This window comes from Gigantopelta aegis, chromosome 6, assembly GCF_016097555.1.
Source record: "Gigantopelta aegis isolate Gae_Host chromosome 6, Gae_host_genome, whole genome shotgun sequence".
NCBI lineage: Eukaryota > Metazoa > Mollusca > Gastropoda > Neomphalida > Peltospiridae > Gigantopelta > Gigantopelta aegis.
In genome coordinates this window covers 50,529,033-50,545,876 of record NC_054704.1, presented here as the reverse complement: position 1 = coordinate 50,545,876, position 16,844 = coordinate 50,529,033, and the positions used below count along the sequence as shown (strand labels likewise).

The 16,844-nt window shown below is 35.9% G+C and overlaps 1 protein-coding gene across 2 annotated transcripts in view; it reads left to right on the top strand.

The window, feature by feature from the left end:
- Positions 1-16,844, top strand: part of LOC121375097 (microtubule-associated serine/threonine-protein kinase 2-like) — a 170,075-nt gene that overhangs the window by 2,166 nt on the left and 151,065 nt on the right. For both annotated transcript variants that reach the window (XM_041502334.1, XM_041502333.1), the window contains exon 2: positions 10,201-10,312. In XM_041502334.1, coding sequence (XP_041358268.1) covers positions 10,201-10,312 — 112 coding nt within the window. The remainder of the gene's footprint in view (positions 1-10,200; positions 10,313-16,844) is intronic.

Below are 16,844 nucleotides of genomic sequence, written 5' to 3'. Positions count from 1 at the left end.
AACCTAGTTTTGCACATTTATAAATGTAAAATTTCTATGACTAAACCACAATTTGTATTAATTACTACTAACACAGGCCCTAATTTAGGTGGTGAAATGGATGTTTTTTGTTCCTGAAAATTGACTCGAGACGCAGTTATTAGCAGTAATGAGAAGTTTGACGTCGTAATATTTTGGAACGGCGTGTAATCCGATTTCAGAAACAAAGACACCCTTTTGCAGGGCTCAAACTTAAGAATTTGTCTCCCACAGCAATTTAAAAAACTAAATTGCCGTGGGTGAAACGGCCCATTTTGAAGAAGAAAAAGAAGACTTTTACAGCAAATAAATAAGATTGATAGGTTATTTTGCTGTATGTAGACATATTTTAAATGTACGAATTGATGTTGTATACTGGCAGATAATGTACACCACATGTAAACATTTTGCCATCATTGATGCTCCCGACCTACAGCAATTTATATCGCCGTCGGTGCCATCGTTAAGTTCGAGCCCTGCATTTGCAGTGACTAGTCAAGTGTTGAACATTTATTTCTCAACCACATTCATTGTCAGAAAAATATAACCATTGCTTTAATTTTAACATAACAATGACACAACTACTTTATAATATTGCATTTTTTTTTTTAATTTAATTTTTTGCTTTAAACATTTTATTTCCGGAATTAGTAGTATTTTATATCGAAATATTATGATTTGAATTAAGACTGATTAATAATTTTTCTGAATCAATGTGGAACATGATGAAACATTAATAAAGATACATCATCTGATGATGCAGGGGTGCAGAAATTGAAAATATTTCATTAGCCCGCCAGACCAGAACCAACTATAATTTACTAGCCTGCCAGCATTTCGAATACACTTCCAGCCTATATCGAACAATATTGTTTAACAATATAACACTGTCTTCACTTCAAATGATAGAAATGTATGATTAACAAATCAATAAATTTTGAAATATTCTGGTAAACAAAGCTTTTTAACATTTGTCATATAGATTTACACATTTCAAATCATATCCTGCAAGTATTTAACAGAACATGCAGTCTATTGGCAACATACTTATTTCGATGTAGACAAGCCATTTCTAGGAAGTATTGGCCTTTCACCATCTCTGCTTCCGGGATGTCGCTCTTGCGCAGTATTATTGTGTATTTTGTCATGATTCTGAACCATTTGTTTGAATGGCTTGGAATTGTGGGATGGCTGATGCGGAATCATGGATGCGGATGCGGAATCAACTCTCGATGAAGGTAGACGTGTCAACGTGCGCTCTCGAGTTGCCCCCCCACCTAGGGGCATTGATGGCTAGCTACGGCTTGCTGTTAGAGTACCGCGTCACGTACACCGGGTCACGGGCAACCGTGACCTTGGTGTATGGTGACACGCCGACAGCCAAGAGGAAGAGGACAAGAAAGAAGAAACGTGCGCCAGGGACAGCTCAGGCGGGGACAAAGCTGGTGGCTCAACCGCCGGCGGCGGTCCCGTCTGCATCGCTGCCCCCACCACGACCAATCCAGATGGAGCAGAAGGAGGCGAATCGCCAACCAACCGCACCGACTGTACAGAGGCAGAAAGAGGAGCAACTAACTAGTGCACCACAGCCTGCATCACCTGTTCTCGCCCGTCGCTCATCAGCGTCGAGACCCCCACCCACGGGGGACTCCGCGACAGCGACGTTGGAGTTGCCAAGCGGAAGGCCGTGACCCCCCCGGGGGACCAACCAGCCAAGACGCGGCCTTCCGCTTCCGCCAGGGACGAATGGCAGCTCGCGAAACGGAAAATCAAGTCAGTACGCTAAGTACGTGATTGGTGACGTCTCGGATCCCTACAAACTGCCAGGCGGGATCCAAGAGGAAGAGTTCAAGACCTTCCCGGACGGCAACCAGATCGCCATCCATCCTGGAGATCTACGGGGAATCGGGCAGGTCCTGGTCATCACCTCGCGCCGGGGTGGCTTGTACAGACAGGGGTTCCTCTACAAAGAGATGGACAACCACACCGTCCACAGGATCATCAAGATCATCGCCGGCGCCCAGTACCTCCCACTGGCTTAATGCCTATGGGGCCACAACTTCAGAAAGTTGGTGCCCCACTTCAACGAAGAGTACGTCATCTCCTCCCCGTAGACGCCAACCTTATCTAGGACAGGTAACCTCCTTTTTGGGCTTAGTTGGACTTTAAACGTTTTCGATCAAGCTTCAAAATTCTTATGTTTATTTTTTTATAAATAGTCCAACGCATTTGACTTTGGCGCCCGTTCAATTGCTCAAATCACCTTAAAACCTTTTCGGCCGAGCAGTCAAACTTATTTTTGGGTTTAAATTGTTAGTCCGGACATGATGATAGGTGCAGTTATTCTCCGTAGATTTAGGTTTTTCTAGTTAGACCCGAAGGAATCGAAATTCAGCCAGTCAGAACACGGCCCATTTTCGGTGTCTACTACTAGTACTAGTCGGTCCGCGCAGTTGCTGGACACAACTAAATACTTATTCAAAATTCTGCCCACTTCAAACTCATCCCCCCCCCCCCCCCCCCCCCCCCCCCCCCCCCCTTGTCCTGGACTTAGTCACTGGCAAAGGCCAGAGATTAAGCCCAGGACAGGCGTGTGTGAAACCTTCGTGGTATATACGCACGTTAAACCTTTTACCTGACCTGACCGGAATCATGGATTTGATGCAAATAAACAACAACAATTAGTATTAAAAAAAAGACATTGCCCATTGGGACAGATTGCTTGTCGGACTGGTAGTTGCATTAGAATTCTTACTCACAATTGGCGAGCGGGAGAGTACTTTCTGCACCCCTGTGATGTCCTATAATTTCTGTACGTGTTCAATAGTTGAAAGGTCTGGGCTCAGAGCTAGCCATGGTAATGTGTTGATGTTTTGCTGAGCTGCAGATCAGCAGCACTTGACAGTCAACCAGGGTGAACATGGGTGTTGTCATCCTGAAAAACAAAACGTCGCCCAATCTGACGATTGGTGGAAGGATGTTGTCACAGTAGTTTTATCCATGATCCTCCTGTGAACAATATGAAGTTGGGTTCCTGCAGTCATGGTGATACCACCCACACCATAACTGACCCACCTAAAAAAAAAAAAGCAACAATTAACAAAGAAATTCATGTATGTCCTGCTAAGTAAACATATGGCTTGCTAGATATCGGACAGCACTTGGTGAGGGAACGGTTTGGGATAGTTTGCTGAAAATTAGGACCTTTGAGATCTACATGTATTTTAGAGCATTATGGAATAAATTATAAACAGAATCATGAAATAAATAGCATCTATGAAATAATTCTATTTTTGTGTGGTTTTAACAGGTGAAACCGGTCTGAAAAATGGACTGCTTTTCACTGACTGCTATTTTGAGCCCTGTGATACAATAACTGAATAAATATATGGGCTACATATCAAAAGCTGGTGCCAACTTGCAGCTCATGCCCACAGCACTGAGATGTTTCTGACATTGAAAATATCACATTGTTGCAAATTTACTAAATGTTGTCAGTTTGTACTTTGTGTTTTAGTCACAAACAAGAAGGGTTATTTCCACGGTGTTTATGCAATGTAACACAGTCCAAGTGTTTTATTCGAATCTAGAGACACCCTCACAGAGTCACATATATATGTATATATATCATCCCGTCATGGGCTTCTTGTTTTTAACAAGGGCTTTGTGTTTGAGTTGTGATGGGTAGGGACATTATGTTACATGTTACGTACATTGTACACTTTGATTTTTGTTACCTTGTTTCATTCAACAACATTTTTATTTAGTTTTTTAAATGGAAATATCCCCTACTTATTTTGAACAGTATATTAAAAACAGCTGGTGCAACAGTCACCTTAAATGTTGGTTAATTCACCTTAATAAATATATAACTAAATTATATATGATCCTTTTTGTCATATATTTTTTGTTCTTTTTTGTGGAGAGGGTTAGATTGTTACAATGTAACAAAAATCAATATGATAAACGATGTACAGATGTATTTGTTCAGATGCTTGAACTGTTTTATACATAATTTCTAAAAAGCAGGAACAGTGTTGGAAACAGCAATCCGATAAAGAAGAGTATTGATCACTTGCACAGTATTGACAAATGTGCCAGCTATAGATTGTGAATGCAAACTACTTCTGTCAGTTACGGCTGGGTTGCAGTATAAAAAAAAAAGCAGTTTCCTTGAGGAGACTGCATGCGGACAAGCAGAACTCTGAAATGGAGACCAAGCACATAAATTAAGGTTGCACAATATCAAATCAATTCCTGTTGCTCACAGTGGCTGCATACATGTTACTTCTTTTTCTCTCAACATTGACCGATATTCATGGTTAGAAGTAAATTAGCAGAACCTTGTATATTTTATATATATTCTAGATTTATAATAAGAATACATGTATAGTACATGTACTAGTTGCTCAATTGTTCTTATTTGTTATGTATGCACTGCACATGTAATATATAACTGTCATATATATATATATATGTACGTATGTATATATATATGATACATTTTACAGTGTCTTAGTGTGTCTCAATGTAGATGTACATAAAATTTACTAACATAATAAGACACTAAGATACACAGAACAGAGAGAAAGAGAGAGAGAGAGAGATACATGCACACACACATGCATGGCATCTAGGCATTAATCTGATCCTACTTAACATACCGTGTATATATATATATGCAACATTTCATGCAAAATAATCTGCAGTCTAACTTCTTTTCTTCACAACTGCATATCCCCCAATAATAAAATAACAACTATCAATATAAATTTACCAAACTCCATTTAATGACAGTTTTATGAATATGATTAGACAATTCTCGCCGGCATGCTGTCTGCATGATGTGATAACAGTGTTTCGATAAGACATGTTATCGATCAAACACATACAGAAGATTGAAAAAATGCACATCACATACCAAACCAAATCATCTTTATTGGTGGTATCACAGGTTTCAAGAGAATATAACCTATAATACATTAATTTATCTAACCAATTTTGCAGACCTAAGACAAATCACCTGATAGACATGTGATCATAACCAAAAGCAAGGGTTTATTATTATTGTGGAGAACTAAATTTTTTAGCCATCGCTGGAGAACAGTATGCATGGTATGTTCAGGAGGTTGAGAATGTGTGAAAATTTGACTGGTGCCATTTTCTTCTATCACAACATATTCATCTAATGTTAGATCTTTTGTAGGCACCATCCCACAGACAGGATAGTACATACCATCTTTTGGTGCACTGACTGAAACAAGAAATAGCCCAATGGGCCCACCAATGGGGATTGATAGGCATAGGCACTTGGGATGTTGGCCAATCCCAAATTTGATTTGCTAATAAATATTCTTTAAACTAATGGGGATTGGTCCTAGACTGATGACATATTAGGCGAGCTCTACCACTTGGCTACATCCTGCCCCTTCATACAACACAGAAATATAAGCAACTATCTTAACATAATACTAAAGTGTGATTTAATGTTTTGTATCTATGAGCATTTTTCACAGAAAAATTTTTGGAAATAAGTTGCTACATAATTGAATCTGCAGTCCTAGCTATCAGAATGTTTGCTGTATGTTTTATTCGTGAACATATTATTATACCTACTCCAGGGCTTTTAAAATTGTTATAAGATCCACTAGCCATGGGATCAGTGATTTTAAAAATGTACTAGCCACAATTTCAAATTCACTACCCTACTTTACTTTAAGTAAATACAGTTTTACTAAATAATTATATAATAATCAGATATGTCACCTAAAGAGGGAGACAGAGATTACAAACACAAAAATTTGGGGTTGGGGTGAGGGCAGGATATTAAAATTTACGAAATAAGTTTAATTGCAACATTTGACTCTCTTTTTTTTCACTAGCCTTTGGGCATGGCAATAGTAGTTATTTACTAGCCCAACACTGAATATCACTAGCTATGGGAGTGGGGCTACTATAATCTAGAAGCTCTGCTACTCACTACTAACTACTAACACACAAATGAGTTTACATTAACCACCCAGCAACATACACATCATGTGTACTGATTTGATGTAGTGCAACCTCCTGTTGGAAGATAAAGGACACTTGAAGGTTCTGGGGTAACTGGATATTGAGATCGACAGTAGCACATAGCAAGAATTGCCAAATTCTGTTGAACACTGCTTATGTCTGCAAGCTTGGCATGCTTCAGTTTTCTAAAGCTTGCCAACACATTGAGCACAAAGAAAGCTGAAATGACACTGGAAACACCTAGAGCTGTATTCTATCTTTTAAATCACACATTGTAGTTAGCAGAACTTGATAGCTGATGACATTTGGTAGGCAGAAGAGTTAATTGAGCTGTTACAACAGGTGGAAGAATAAAATAAAATAAAAACAACTGGATGTCCTGTATATTTAAAAAAAAGTCTTATTACATATTTTAAAATTACATTTAGCTTAAAAATTAACATTTTGTAACTGAATTGTTCACTTCAATAAGGCCACAACTCCATAATTATATGTATTAAAATAATAATTTTAAAAAGTTGCAGTTTTACTTGAATTATGCATAATTGTTATGTGATATTACATCCTGATTATAATATTTGTAGGAAGATTTGGACTAACCCCATTTAGCAAAGGTAGAACGTATCACATACATGTATATATACAAATTATGGTTACATTTATGTTTAGAAATATAATAATAATTAAAAAACAACAACCAGCATTAAATTTGATACCAGTTGAGGTGCACTGGTTGGGATGGGGGTAACCCAATCAGAGAATGGGACCGGCCTCGGTGGCATCGTGGTTAGGCCATCGGTCTACAGGCTGGTAGGTACTGGGCTCGGATCCCAGTCAAGGCATGGGATTTTTAATCCAGATACCGACTCCAAACCCTGAGTGAGTGCTCCACAAGGCACAATGGGTAGGTGTAAACCACTTGCACTGACCAGTGATCCATAACTGGTTCAACAAAGGCCATGGTTTGTGCTATCCTGCCTGTGGGAAGTGCAAATAAAAGATCCCTTGCTGCTAATCGGAAAGAGTAGCCCATGTAGTGGCGACAGCAGGTTTACTCTCAAAATCTGTGTGGTCCTTAACCATATGTCTGACGCCATATAACCGTAAATAAAATGTGTTGAGTGCGTCGTTAAATAAAACATTTCTTTCTTTCAATCAGAGAATGGGTCCATGCACTGAGGTGTTTCGATCCTATGATGCAAACACCTCAGTAGAGCACTCTACAGATTGAGGGGACGGGATTTAGCTCAGTCGGTTGAGTGCTCGCTTAAGGTGCTTGCATCGCAGGATCGAACCACCTTCGTGGATCCATTCAGCTGATTGGAATTTTACGTGTTCCAACCAGTGCACCGCAACTGGATAAAGGCCATGGTATGTGCTTTCCTGTCTGTGGGATGGTGCATACACATGTATATAAGATCCCTTGCTGGATATGGAAAAATGTAGCGGGTATCCTCTGATGACTACGAGTTAGAATTACCAAATGTTTAACATCCAAGAGTCGATGATTAATCAATGTGCTCCAGTGATGTCGTTAAACAAAACAAACAAACTCCTACAGACTGAGCTATAAATCTCGACCCTAGGCATTGTTGAGGGCTGAATTCTATCAAATGTCTTCATGATCTTGACATCTGATCTGACTTGTCAAAAAAAAAATTCATGGTTTCTTACCATTTGGTTTGTGTGATTAAATTTCCACTTGTTGCTTAATTTGCCCCTGCATGAATGTTAATATTATATATTTGAATGAAGTACATGTACATCTCCATTTAAGTCATCATAATTCTATCTTGGACACTATTTGCACATGTAAGCTTTCATAAATGTTTGTTAATAAATGAATCATTCGTTTTGACAATTTAATTAATATGTGTATGTACTATTATTTGGTTTATGAGTTTTGAGTAAGAATTATTAATGCTTCAATGGTTTTATTTTCATTAAGAATCATTCTGCATTTGCCACACCATCCAGCTATCTGCTAACAAGTTTTCACTAATGAGTTTCTGCAGTACAAATAGATCAGTCGCAGAATGAGTGGGTGTGAGACCATCAGCGGATTTCATAAATCAGCTAATGATTTATGTATACAACATATATAAAGGATTATCATTAATGAAAATGGCAAAGAGCACTGGACATGGCACTGATCCTTGCAGTAATCCGCTATATTGAATTTTTAGACTGATCTTACTTGATGATCAGGATATGCTTTCTGTTACTAATATTTTTCTGGAGTCCATATTTTAATGGTATTTGAAAACTGTTAGAACTGCCCTTATTTTATGAAGAATTCTTAACCCCTTATTTTTCAAGAAAGTTTTCAGGGTTTTATGGTCCTTGGTAATTTTGATCTCGATAAAAAAAGGATCTGATTAACTGATTATATATTAAATATTTACTTTTATGTATTTCAAACCTGGATGTAGTCGGGGTGATGTACATGTAGCCCAGTTGTAAAGGGCTTGCCTGCATGATGCACCATCAATCTAGATATATCATGATTTAGGTGTTCTCATTGTACGATTTATCATATATGCTTTCTAGTACAAGTCAGTATATGTAACAAGTCACATAGTTAGAACGCTCTTGTATCTTAGAAAACAGGAGGCTGTTTGAGAAAAGTAGGTTGGCTATATCTTCTGAGCACAGTGAAAGTGCCATTGTAAGCTTGAAAAGTAGGTGGTAGCAGTATAGCCACTGACAATCTCCAGCTGCTACTTACTAATGAACACTCTTGAGTGCATGCTCACCATTATTTTACATATATACCATCATTGTTCAAGGGACCGTCCTGAGTTTTCGGTGATCATTAAGATGATGTCAACCAACACATTTGTTTTTTTTAACGGAATGTAATTGCATGTTAAATGTATTTAAATTTTTTTAAATATTAGTGGTTTTATATTAAACATGTTTCTGAACGTGCAACTGTTTGCACTAGATCAAACTTTCATTTTATTTCCTACTCTATATATTTTTTCATAGATACAGAATTATTGAGATATGAAATCGAATTTGGTCTATCATTACAAATTTATATCAGGACGATCAGAAAGAAATTTAATATATACAGACACTTATATTCGAAACAAGAAAATATATATTCAATATGTAATACTAGTCGTTATAATATTTTGTTAGTCTAAGACATCTTAGAGTGCAGCAAACTCAGGATAGTCCCTTTAAAGCCGCACACCCTAGTTCCATCCAGCGAAAATAAATTATAATTTGGTTAATCTACAAACCTGTAACACACTTAGATCACGTTTTTATCAAATGGAGTGAAAAAGCAGGTTTTATATCGATAAATACCATGGGAATCCCCATGTCCCAATTGCTTGAAATAATTTTGAAAGTTAGTATTCTATTGTCACCGGTAGATGTCGCTCGAAGCACAACAATGCCTACGTCATGACAAATTTCACAGACTTGGGGTGCGTTCGTTTCACCTCTCCTGGACATGTTCCAACTGTTCTGTCCTGGTTATATCCCTTCTCCAGATATCGTAAGACTTAGCAAAATTATTGGTTTCAAGGGTTTGTAACGTTTTGTATTGAGACACTTACTTGTCTGAACTTTATTTTTACTGAAAATGTTCACGAACTGTGAAGAAAAATCTCACAAATGAACAACAACAAATCGGATGTTGATTGCGCGAACCGTGCACGAGAAAACAAACCGAACCAAAATGATAACGGTCACGTGATATACCAACGTCTGTGACATTGAAATGGAACTATCCCCTCTAAAAATAGATTGGACCTCGCTTGCTTAACGTTTTTTTCTCGACAACACGTCTTGTGAAAAAATGCACAAAAAAAACATTTCGTGGTTTTACAAACATCAGGATTACCAAAAAGCACTTCAGATGAATGGAAATGTGTATTCTAAATAATAAAATGTAAGTAAAGTGCAATTTTATTTGTGAAAAATGGGGTTTAATAGCGAAAAACAATGCCGTAATGGTTAACAAATAAACGTAACTAGGGTGTGTCCCTTTAATTATTTATTATAATTATTGCTTCGTACACATGTTCACAAATAGCTGATGGTTAATAAATCAATGTGCTTTAGTGCTCATTAAACAAAAGGCAAAACATATTGATTCACAAATGCATTATACATGTACAATGATTTTAATGATTTGTTGTGTTGTTTTGTTAGGTTGCTGTCTGATGATGACCTGCAGGAGTTTTACAACATTGATGATGCACAGTGTCGGAAGATGCTCATGAGAGCTGTCGACAAGGCTCGCGATGAAGAAGGAAGTGATGAGGTAAATATAGTTGCTTACACACATGTAAACTGCTACCAAGCATTCCCCAGGTTATCTTCATGACACACAAGTAAGACAAGTGGGTGTGTGTTAAGTAAATTATAATTTTACATGTATTTCGCTAACACACAGTGTACATGTAGTCAAATGTAATTTGTAAACATGGTTGTGTTTTATTTAAGAACATATGTATTGTTAAGTTTGTTTTTGTAATAAAGGCTGATTCAGAATTTATTGAACCCATGACCCACACAACTAAATTTTCTTTAAATTATGTATACATGGAGAAAAAATTGCAACACTCACTAAGCATAAAATAATAATTGGGATGTGCCTCAGCCATTTGATCAATTTTGGACTAGACCTAACCATTCTGTCTTGTAGAATTCATTGTGATAATTATTAATTTAATGACCATTCTTTTTATCATAAACAACATTGTTACAATGTTAATGATTCCGAGCATATTATAAAAAATTTGGTGTCTTAGTGGGAAAAGCTGTTATATGACATTAAATCTAGACCAAACATACTTTTGTCTATAAAACTGCATACATTATAATTACTACTTAGGTAATTTTAAAAACTTGGTATCATAGTTTATGTGTAGTCTAGTGCATGCATACAGTATTACATCAGGAATGTTGTAATAAAATATAGAGGTGAACATTACATCATGTTAAATTACACTTCCAATATTTTTATTTGGAGTTGTCACGTGGTGTGATGACTTACTTTGTTGTCAAGGATACGTGTTTACATTCGTGTACATGTTGTTTGTTATGCATTAATCATGTAATACCAGCACCGGTGAAGACATTTTTCACAAGTGTAAACTAACACCAATGAAGAGAGTTTTTAATAAAAGTAAACTAACACAAATGAAGATTTTTTTTTTTAAACAAAAGTAACTTTGATATGTCAGATTGTTATAGCTATTAATAATTACAAAATAAGGTAAAAATAAGATCTACTAAGTGTTCGTTTAAAATAATTACAGACTTGTGGAACATTTTATGATAAAATTTAAAGACGTTTTTTGTTTTCATATGCAAATAACTGATATATATATGTTTATAAAGTTATACAATTATGCGATATAATTTGGATTGGTTTAATACTAAAAGGTTCTGTGCAACATAATAATATGCAAATAACCAATTTATGCTGTAAACCTATATGCAAATAAGTGGATTCGACTATTTAAATCAGAGTATGACAAATATTTTGAAAAGTCACTAGCCACAGGGCTAGTGGGTTTGTGAAAACCACTAGCCCACCAAGGTAAAGCACTAGCCCAAATTCCTGATCAATTATAACTGGATTTTTATATAATTTTTGTAACATTACACATTTACAAGTATAACAGTAAAATAAAACAAACACTTAAATCATGTTGTAACTTTCAGTTTTTTGTCATGTTGTACGTTTGGTTTTTTGTCAAGTGTGATCCACTGTCATTGTTCCGTTTTCGCTTTTGCCCTCCCCCCGTGGAAAAATAATTGAGCAAACTCATGGTTGATATCTAAACCCACTATCAAAAGAATTGAATTTAAATGAGGGTACGGCAGTGTGACACACGGTAATAGATGGTTCAGTGTATTCGGTAGTGGGTCATACATTTAGGGTCCTACTATTTATGTCGCCAGGAACGGTGATGCCAATGAGCGGCTTAGCTGAAACAGGTGGAGATAACTCTTCCAGATGGCGCGACGATCGACAGGGTCCCAGAAATCTGGTTTGTCTCTGACTGGCTTCAGGTTATAAGCGACCAACTGAGTGACTGAGTTTGTTTTAACAGTAAAGTAATATTTTAAATATCAGAATGTGTTTTGTTGCATTTTTCTTAATGTCTATCTAATTGGGAAAAGTACATAATAAAAAAATTGGGTGGCAAAGTTGAGTTTTTATGCGGCAAAGTGTACCCATGCACACGTTTTTATACAGTGTCAACACGAACGCATTGAGTATTATACAAAATATATATTTATTACTTTTACTGTTAATGTCTTTTCCACGATATCTAAGTATATAAAATACTAGACCGCCCTGTGTAGGAACGTCCTGTATAGAGCCGTCATCACTATATATATATTTTTTTTAATACTACACATGCACACGTTATACCATCGACGTCCCAAACTGCGTTTACCTAACAACAAAAACACGAATACGAGATTTACGGAAATATTATTCTACATTTTTCAGCTACGATACGTGAAACAAAATAGATTTTAATCATTTAACGTAAAAAATCAACAATTTGGATGTAAAACAAATCAATTCTAGTAAACAAAGTGAAACACCCTAGAGAAAACAGGAAAAAGTGTGACGTTTCTAACTGCATTCAGGCGCATGCATTTGCAAAAAGTATTGTAATGCGCATGTGCAGTTCATCATTTTCCATTTTTAAGACAACTACATGAAAAAATACATGTTTCTTAATTATGCACAGTTGCCGAACACTTAATTTATTCAAATTTAAAAAAAAAAAAAATTCAATTTGTCAAGCGTTCTGGTCCGGTCCGCGTTTTACCAACACACATCGCTCACACTTGATGTCAATACTGATAGGCATTACGTCCATACCTGCGCATAGTTTGTAAAATAAAATAAAAATTATTAATTGATTCTAAATTAACAAAATTTATATACTCAAAATTATTTACAACTGTTATGAATGTATTAAGAATACTATTCACTACAATAGAGGCACAAAAATGTAGCATACCTTTTGCTGATCGAATATAATAATTGAAAACAAATTCTAACAACAGGGGTCCTAAAAATCATAAAAATTAAATTCTTTGGCCTTGTTGATCTGGCACGTGTGAGGTCATGTTAATTCGTCTTTCTCCATTTTAAGTCAATTTCTACGAGTCATGTGGATCCCATATTGGTAATTTTAAGGAATAAACAAAAACGACTTAGTAAAATTAATGGTTTTAGGGTTTTGTAAAGTTTTGTATTTAGATACTAACTTTTCTCAACTTTATTGTTTATAAAAATGTTCCTGAACTGAAGAAAAACCTCATAAATGAACGACATGCCGATGACAACAAATCGGATGTTGATTGCGCGAACTGTGCACGAGAAAACAAAGTGAACGGAATTTGTAGCATAACGCAGTTAGGGACGTTGATGATACATATGCACATATATATTTTATTGATTATTATCCACAATATACATATATTTTCTTTATTATTACTGACTTCCACCCTCATATCTCAGTACACATGTAGACAAACGTCAACTGGTAACCATTCACTGCAGTGTATACTATAGAACGTCCTATGCAGAACCGTGCTGTGTAGGAATGTCCTGTACAGAGCCGTCGTCACTATATATTTCTTTTTTAATACGCACACGTTAAATATATATATATATTTTTCGAGTATTATCCAATATATACATATATTTTCTTTATATGCAAAATATATATTTATTCCCTTTACTGTTAATGTGTTTTCCACCATATCTAAGTATATAAAATACTAGACTGTCCTGTGTAGGAATGATACAAAATATATATTTATTCCCTTTACTGTTAATGTTTTCCACCATATCTTAGTATATAAAATACTAGACCGCTCTGTGTAGGAACGTCTTGTACAGAGCCGTCATCACTATATATATTTTTTAATACTATTATCGACAATATACATATATTTTCTTTATTATTATTGATTTTACTGCCCCCCCCCCCCCCCCCCCCCCCCCCCCCCCCCCTTCCCCATATCTCGGTACAAGTGTAGACAAACGTCAACTGGTAACGACTGGTAACCGTTCACTGCAGCGTATACTATAGACCATCCTGTGCAGAACCATGCTGTATAGGAACGTCATGTACAGAGCCGATAAGGTTTTGGTCCGTTATGATCGTGGTATAACAAAGAATGACAAAGCAATGAAAAAAATACAGCTATTGTCTGAGTTTGTTGGACCCTGACGAGTGACGCGTCACCTGTTTTATTATCTCCCCTGTTCTGAGCTAAGATGCCCATTGCTCAAATACAGGGCATTATCCCGTGTCATCCCGATATCAAAAGAATATAACGGCGACATCTAATCTAATCTGTTGTTAATTGATGAACAAAAAAGGTATCATCTTGTATCGGCAGCTGTGACGCATTATCCAGACCACTACACGTAATAGGCCAAGCAGAGTCATTGCGTGTGCGGTTACCATTAAAGTAAATTGTTTTCCTGATTGCCGATAACCACATGTCAGCAAAGTGTTAAATTAGAAAAAAATAGGTAAATAAAACAAACACTGAAATTCAAAGCATGACCAGACCTGTCAACCCTCCCGGATTCCGCGGGAGAACCCCGGTATTTGATCAAGTCTCCTGCGGGAAAAACGTTTCTCCCGGGAAATCGTTATTTTCTAAGCATAAAAAAAATTCAAGCTACCGTGGCTGTGTATTGACTTCAGTGTTGCCATATATAAAACTATCCTATTTAGTCCTAATAACACCTCTGACTCGTAAAATGTCTTCCCACTGGATTACATAACGCAAAGTTCTATGGCTGGAAGTGCTAGAGTAGACAGCGAATGCATGCATCAATACACACGATGTCAAAATCACATGTCAAAGGAAAATGACAGAAAGACCAATTAGCTGTATAAACAATACTTGTATCAATTAGATTTGTAGGTTTGTGCAGTAAAATGTTAGTAACAAGAGTACAAGGGATTATTTTCCTACGATTAATAAATCTTGTGTTTGACATAACGTTACTCACGGAAATAGGTAAAATTCCGGTATATTTTACACGATGTCAGTAATGAGGTTTTACGTATGATTAGTAGAAATGATTAGTGGAAATACAATGTTTATTGCATGGTTATGGTGATTTTAAATAAGTACCACACCACTGTACCTTATTGTAGTAAAAACTGAATATTAATTTATAAGATTTAGGCCTATATAAATTTGTCTTGGGTCTACTTTTTACGAAACACAAATAACGATGATGCAACCTATAAGTGTAATACCGTAAATGTACTAATTAATGTTTAAATTTGTTAGTGTTAAGATTTTTGGATAAAAGAGTTATTTTAAAAAATATGTATTAAATTATAATAATATTTAAAAATAAAACAAAATTTAATATATATATATATATATATTAAAACATTTTTTTTTAATTTTTAATTTTATTGTTGTTGTTTTGGGTTTTTTAATGCCAATAACTAAGGTTGACAAGTATACATGACATTATGTAGTGTTCATATAACTTATTGTAGTATTTTTTAAAAAGTTGTGTTAAATCGTGTGCAGTTAAAAAATCTCCTGTTTTTTGACAAAATCTCCTGCTTTTTCAACACACACCTCCTGCTTTCTCTTGACTAAATGTTGACAGGTCTGAGCATGACTGGGGTTTACTTGATTGAGATTAACGTGTCGTCGCGAATGGTGATTTCCAAGTTCTTAGCCTAAAACATACGTGCGAGATTAACTACCACGTGACGTGTCCAACCAATCAAAACACGCATGTCATTAAACTTATTTCCTGTGCCAGAAACTTGAAAGGGAAAAGTAAACAATGTATGCTGTAACTGTGGCGATGTAGAGATAGCATGTTACTGTAGTTTGCAGACCTAGTTCAAGTGGATTATTATTATATACTGATTACGTTGTTGATATTATTCGATGACAAATGTCACAATCAAATTTATTAAACGAAATTTCAGCCGAGAGAAAAAGAAAACCCCCAAAACAAACACGATTGAGCAATAAGGAGGGGGGTTTTGCGTTTCTTACTAGCCCGAACTTAAAAAACACTAGCCACGGGCTATGTTTGTTGTGTATGTAGTTGAACATATATGTATTGTGAAATATGTATCACTGTAATGGAAAACCTGTATCTAGAATATCTTGTTGAAATATTTTAATATATTATTTCGAGATCTAGTTTAGCTGTTTTAATCCGGTATAAAAATATATGTATTAGTTTTTATTATTATACTAATAGTACTATACTTAATGTTTCTGTCAGAAAGAAATTTTTGGGTATGGCGCTATGGAATGAAATACAGCCACAGTGTGGGGGATCTCCCCTAGAAAGAAAATGAGTTAAGTTTAGGGTTAGGGTTAAGAAAATCATACAGTAATGATAAGAGTAATTAATTTTGTGGAAAAGTTAACTTAAAACAAACAAATCAGCAAACATATTTGGGTATGGCACCATACGCGTTTTACCCTCTGGCAGAAACCCTGATTCTATGTAAATTTCACATTTATATTGAATACCTCTAGACACCAATACCCTGAAGAGTATGTCATATTTCACCCAGTTTGCGTATACATTGTGTCCACAGTCACTGGGTTCATAAACCTTACAGATTATCTTTTACAAGGTACACAGTTTGACCCAAATTGAATTGTTGTGAACATATTTTTAAAATCTCAATTACATGTAGATCCAAATCTTTGAAAATTTAAAGCTTGCATTTAAAACATTTATGCCAAAAAGAAAGTCCCAAAACATTACAGGTTACTTATTGGAAAATTGTGTAGGCCAT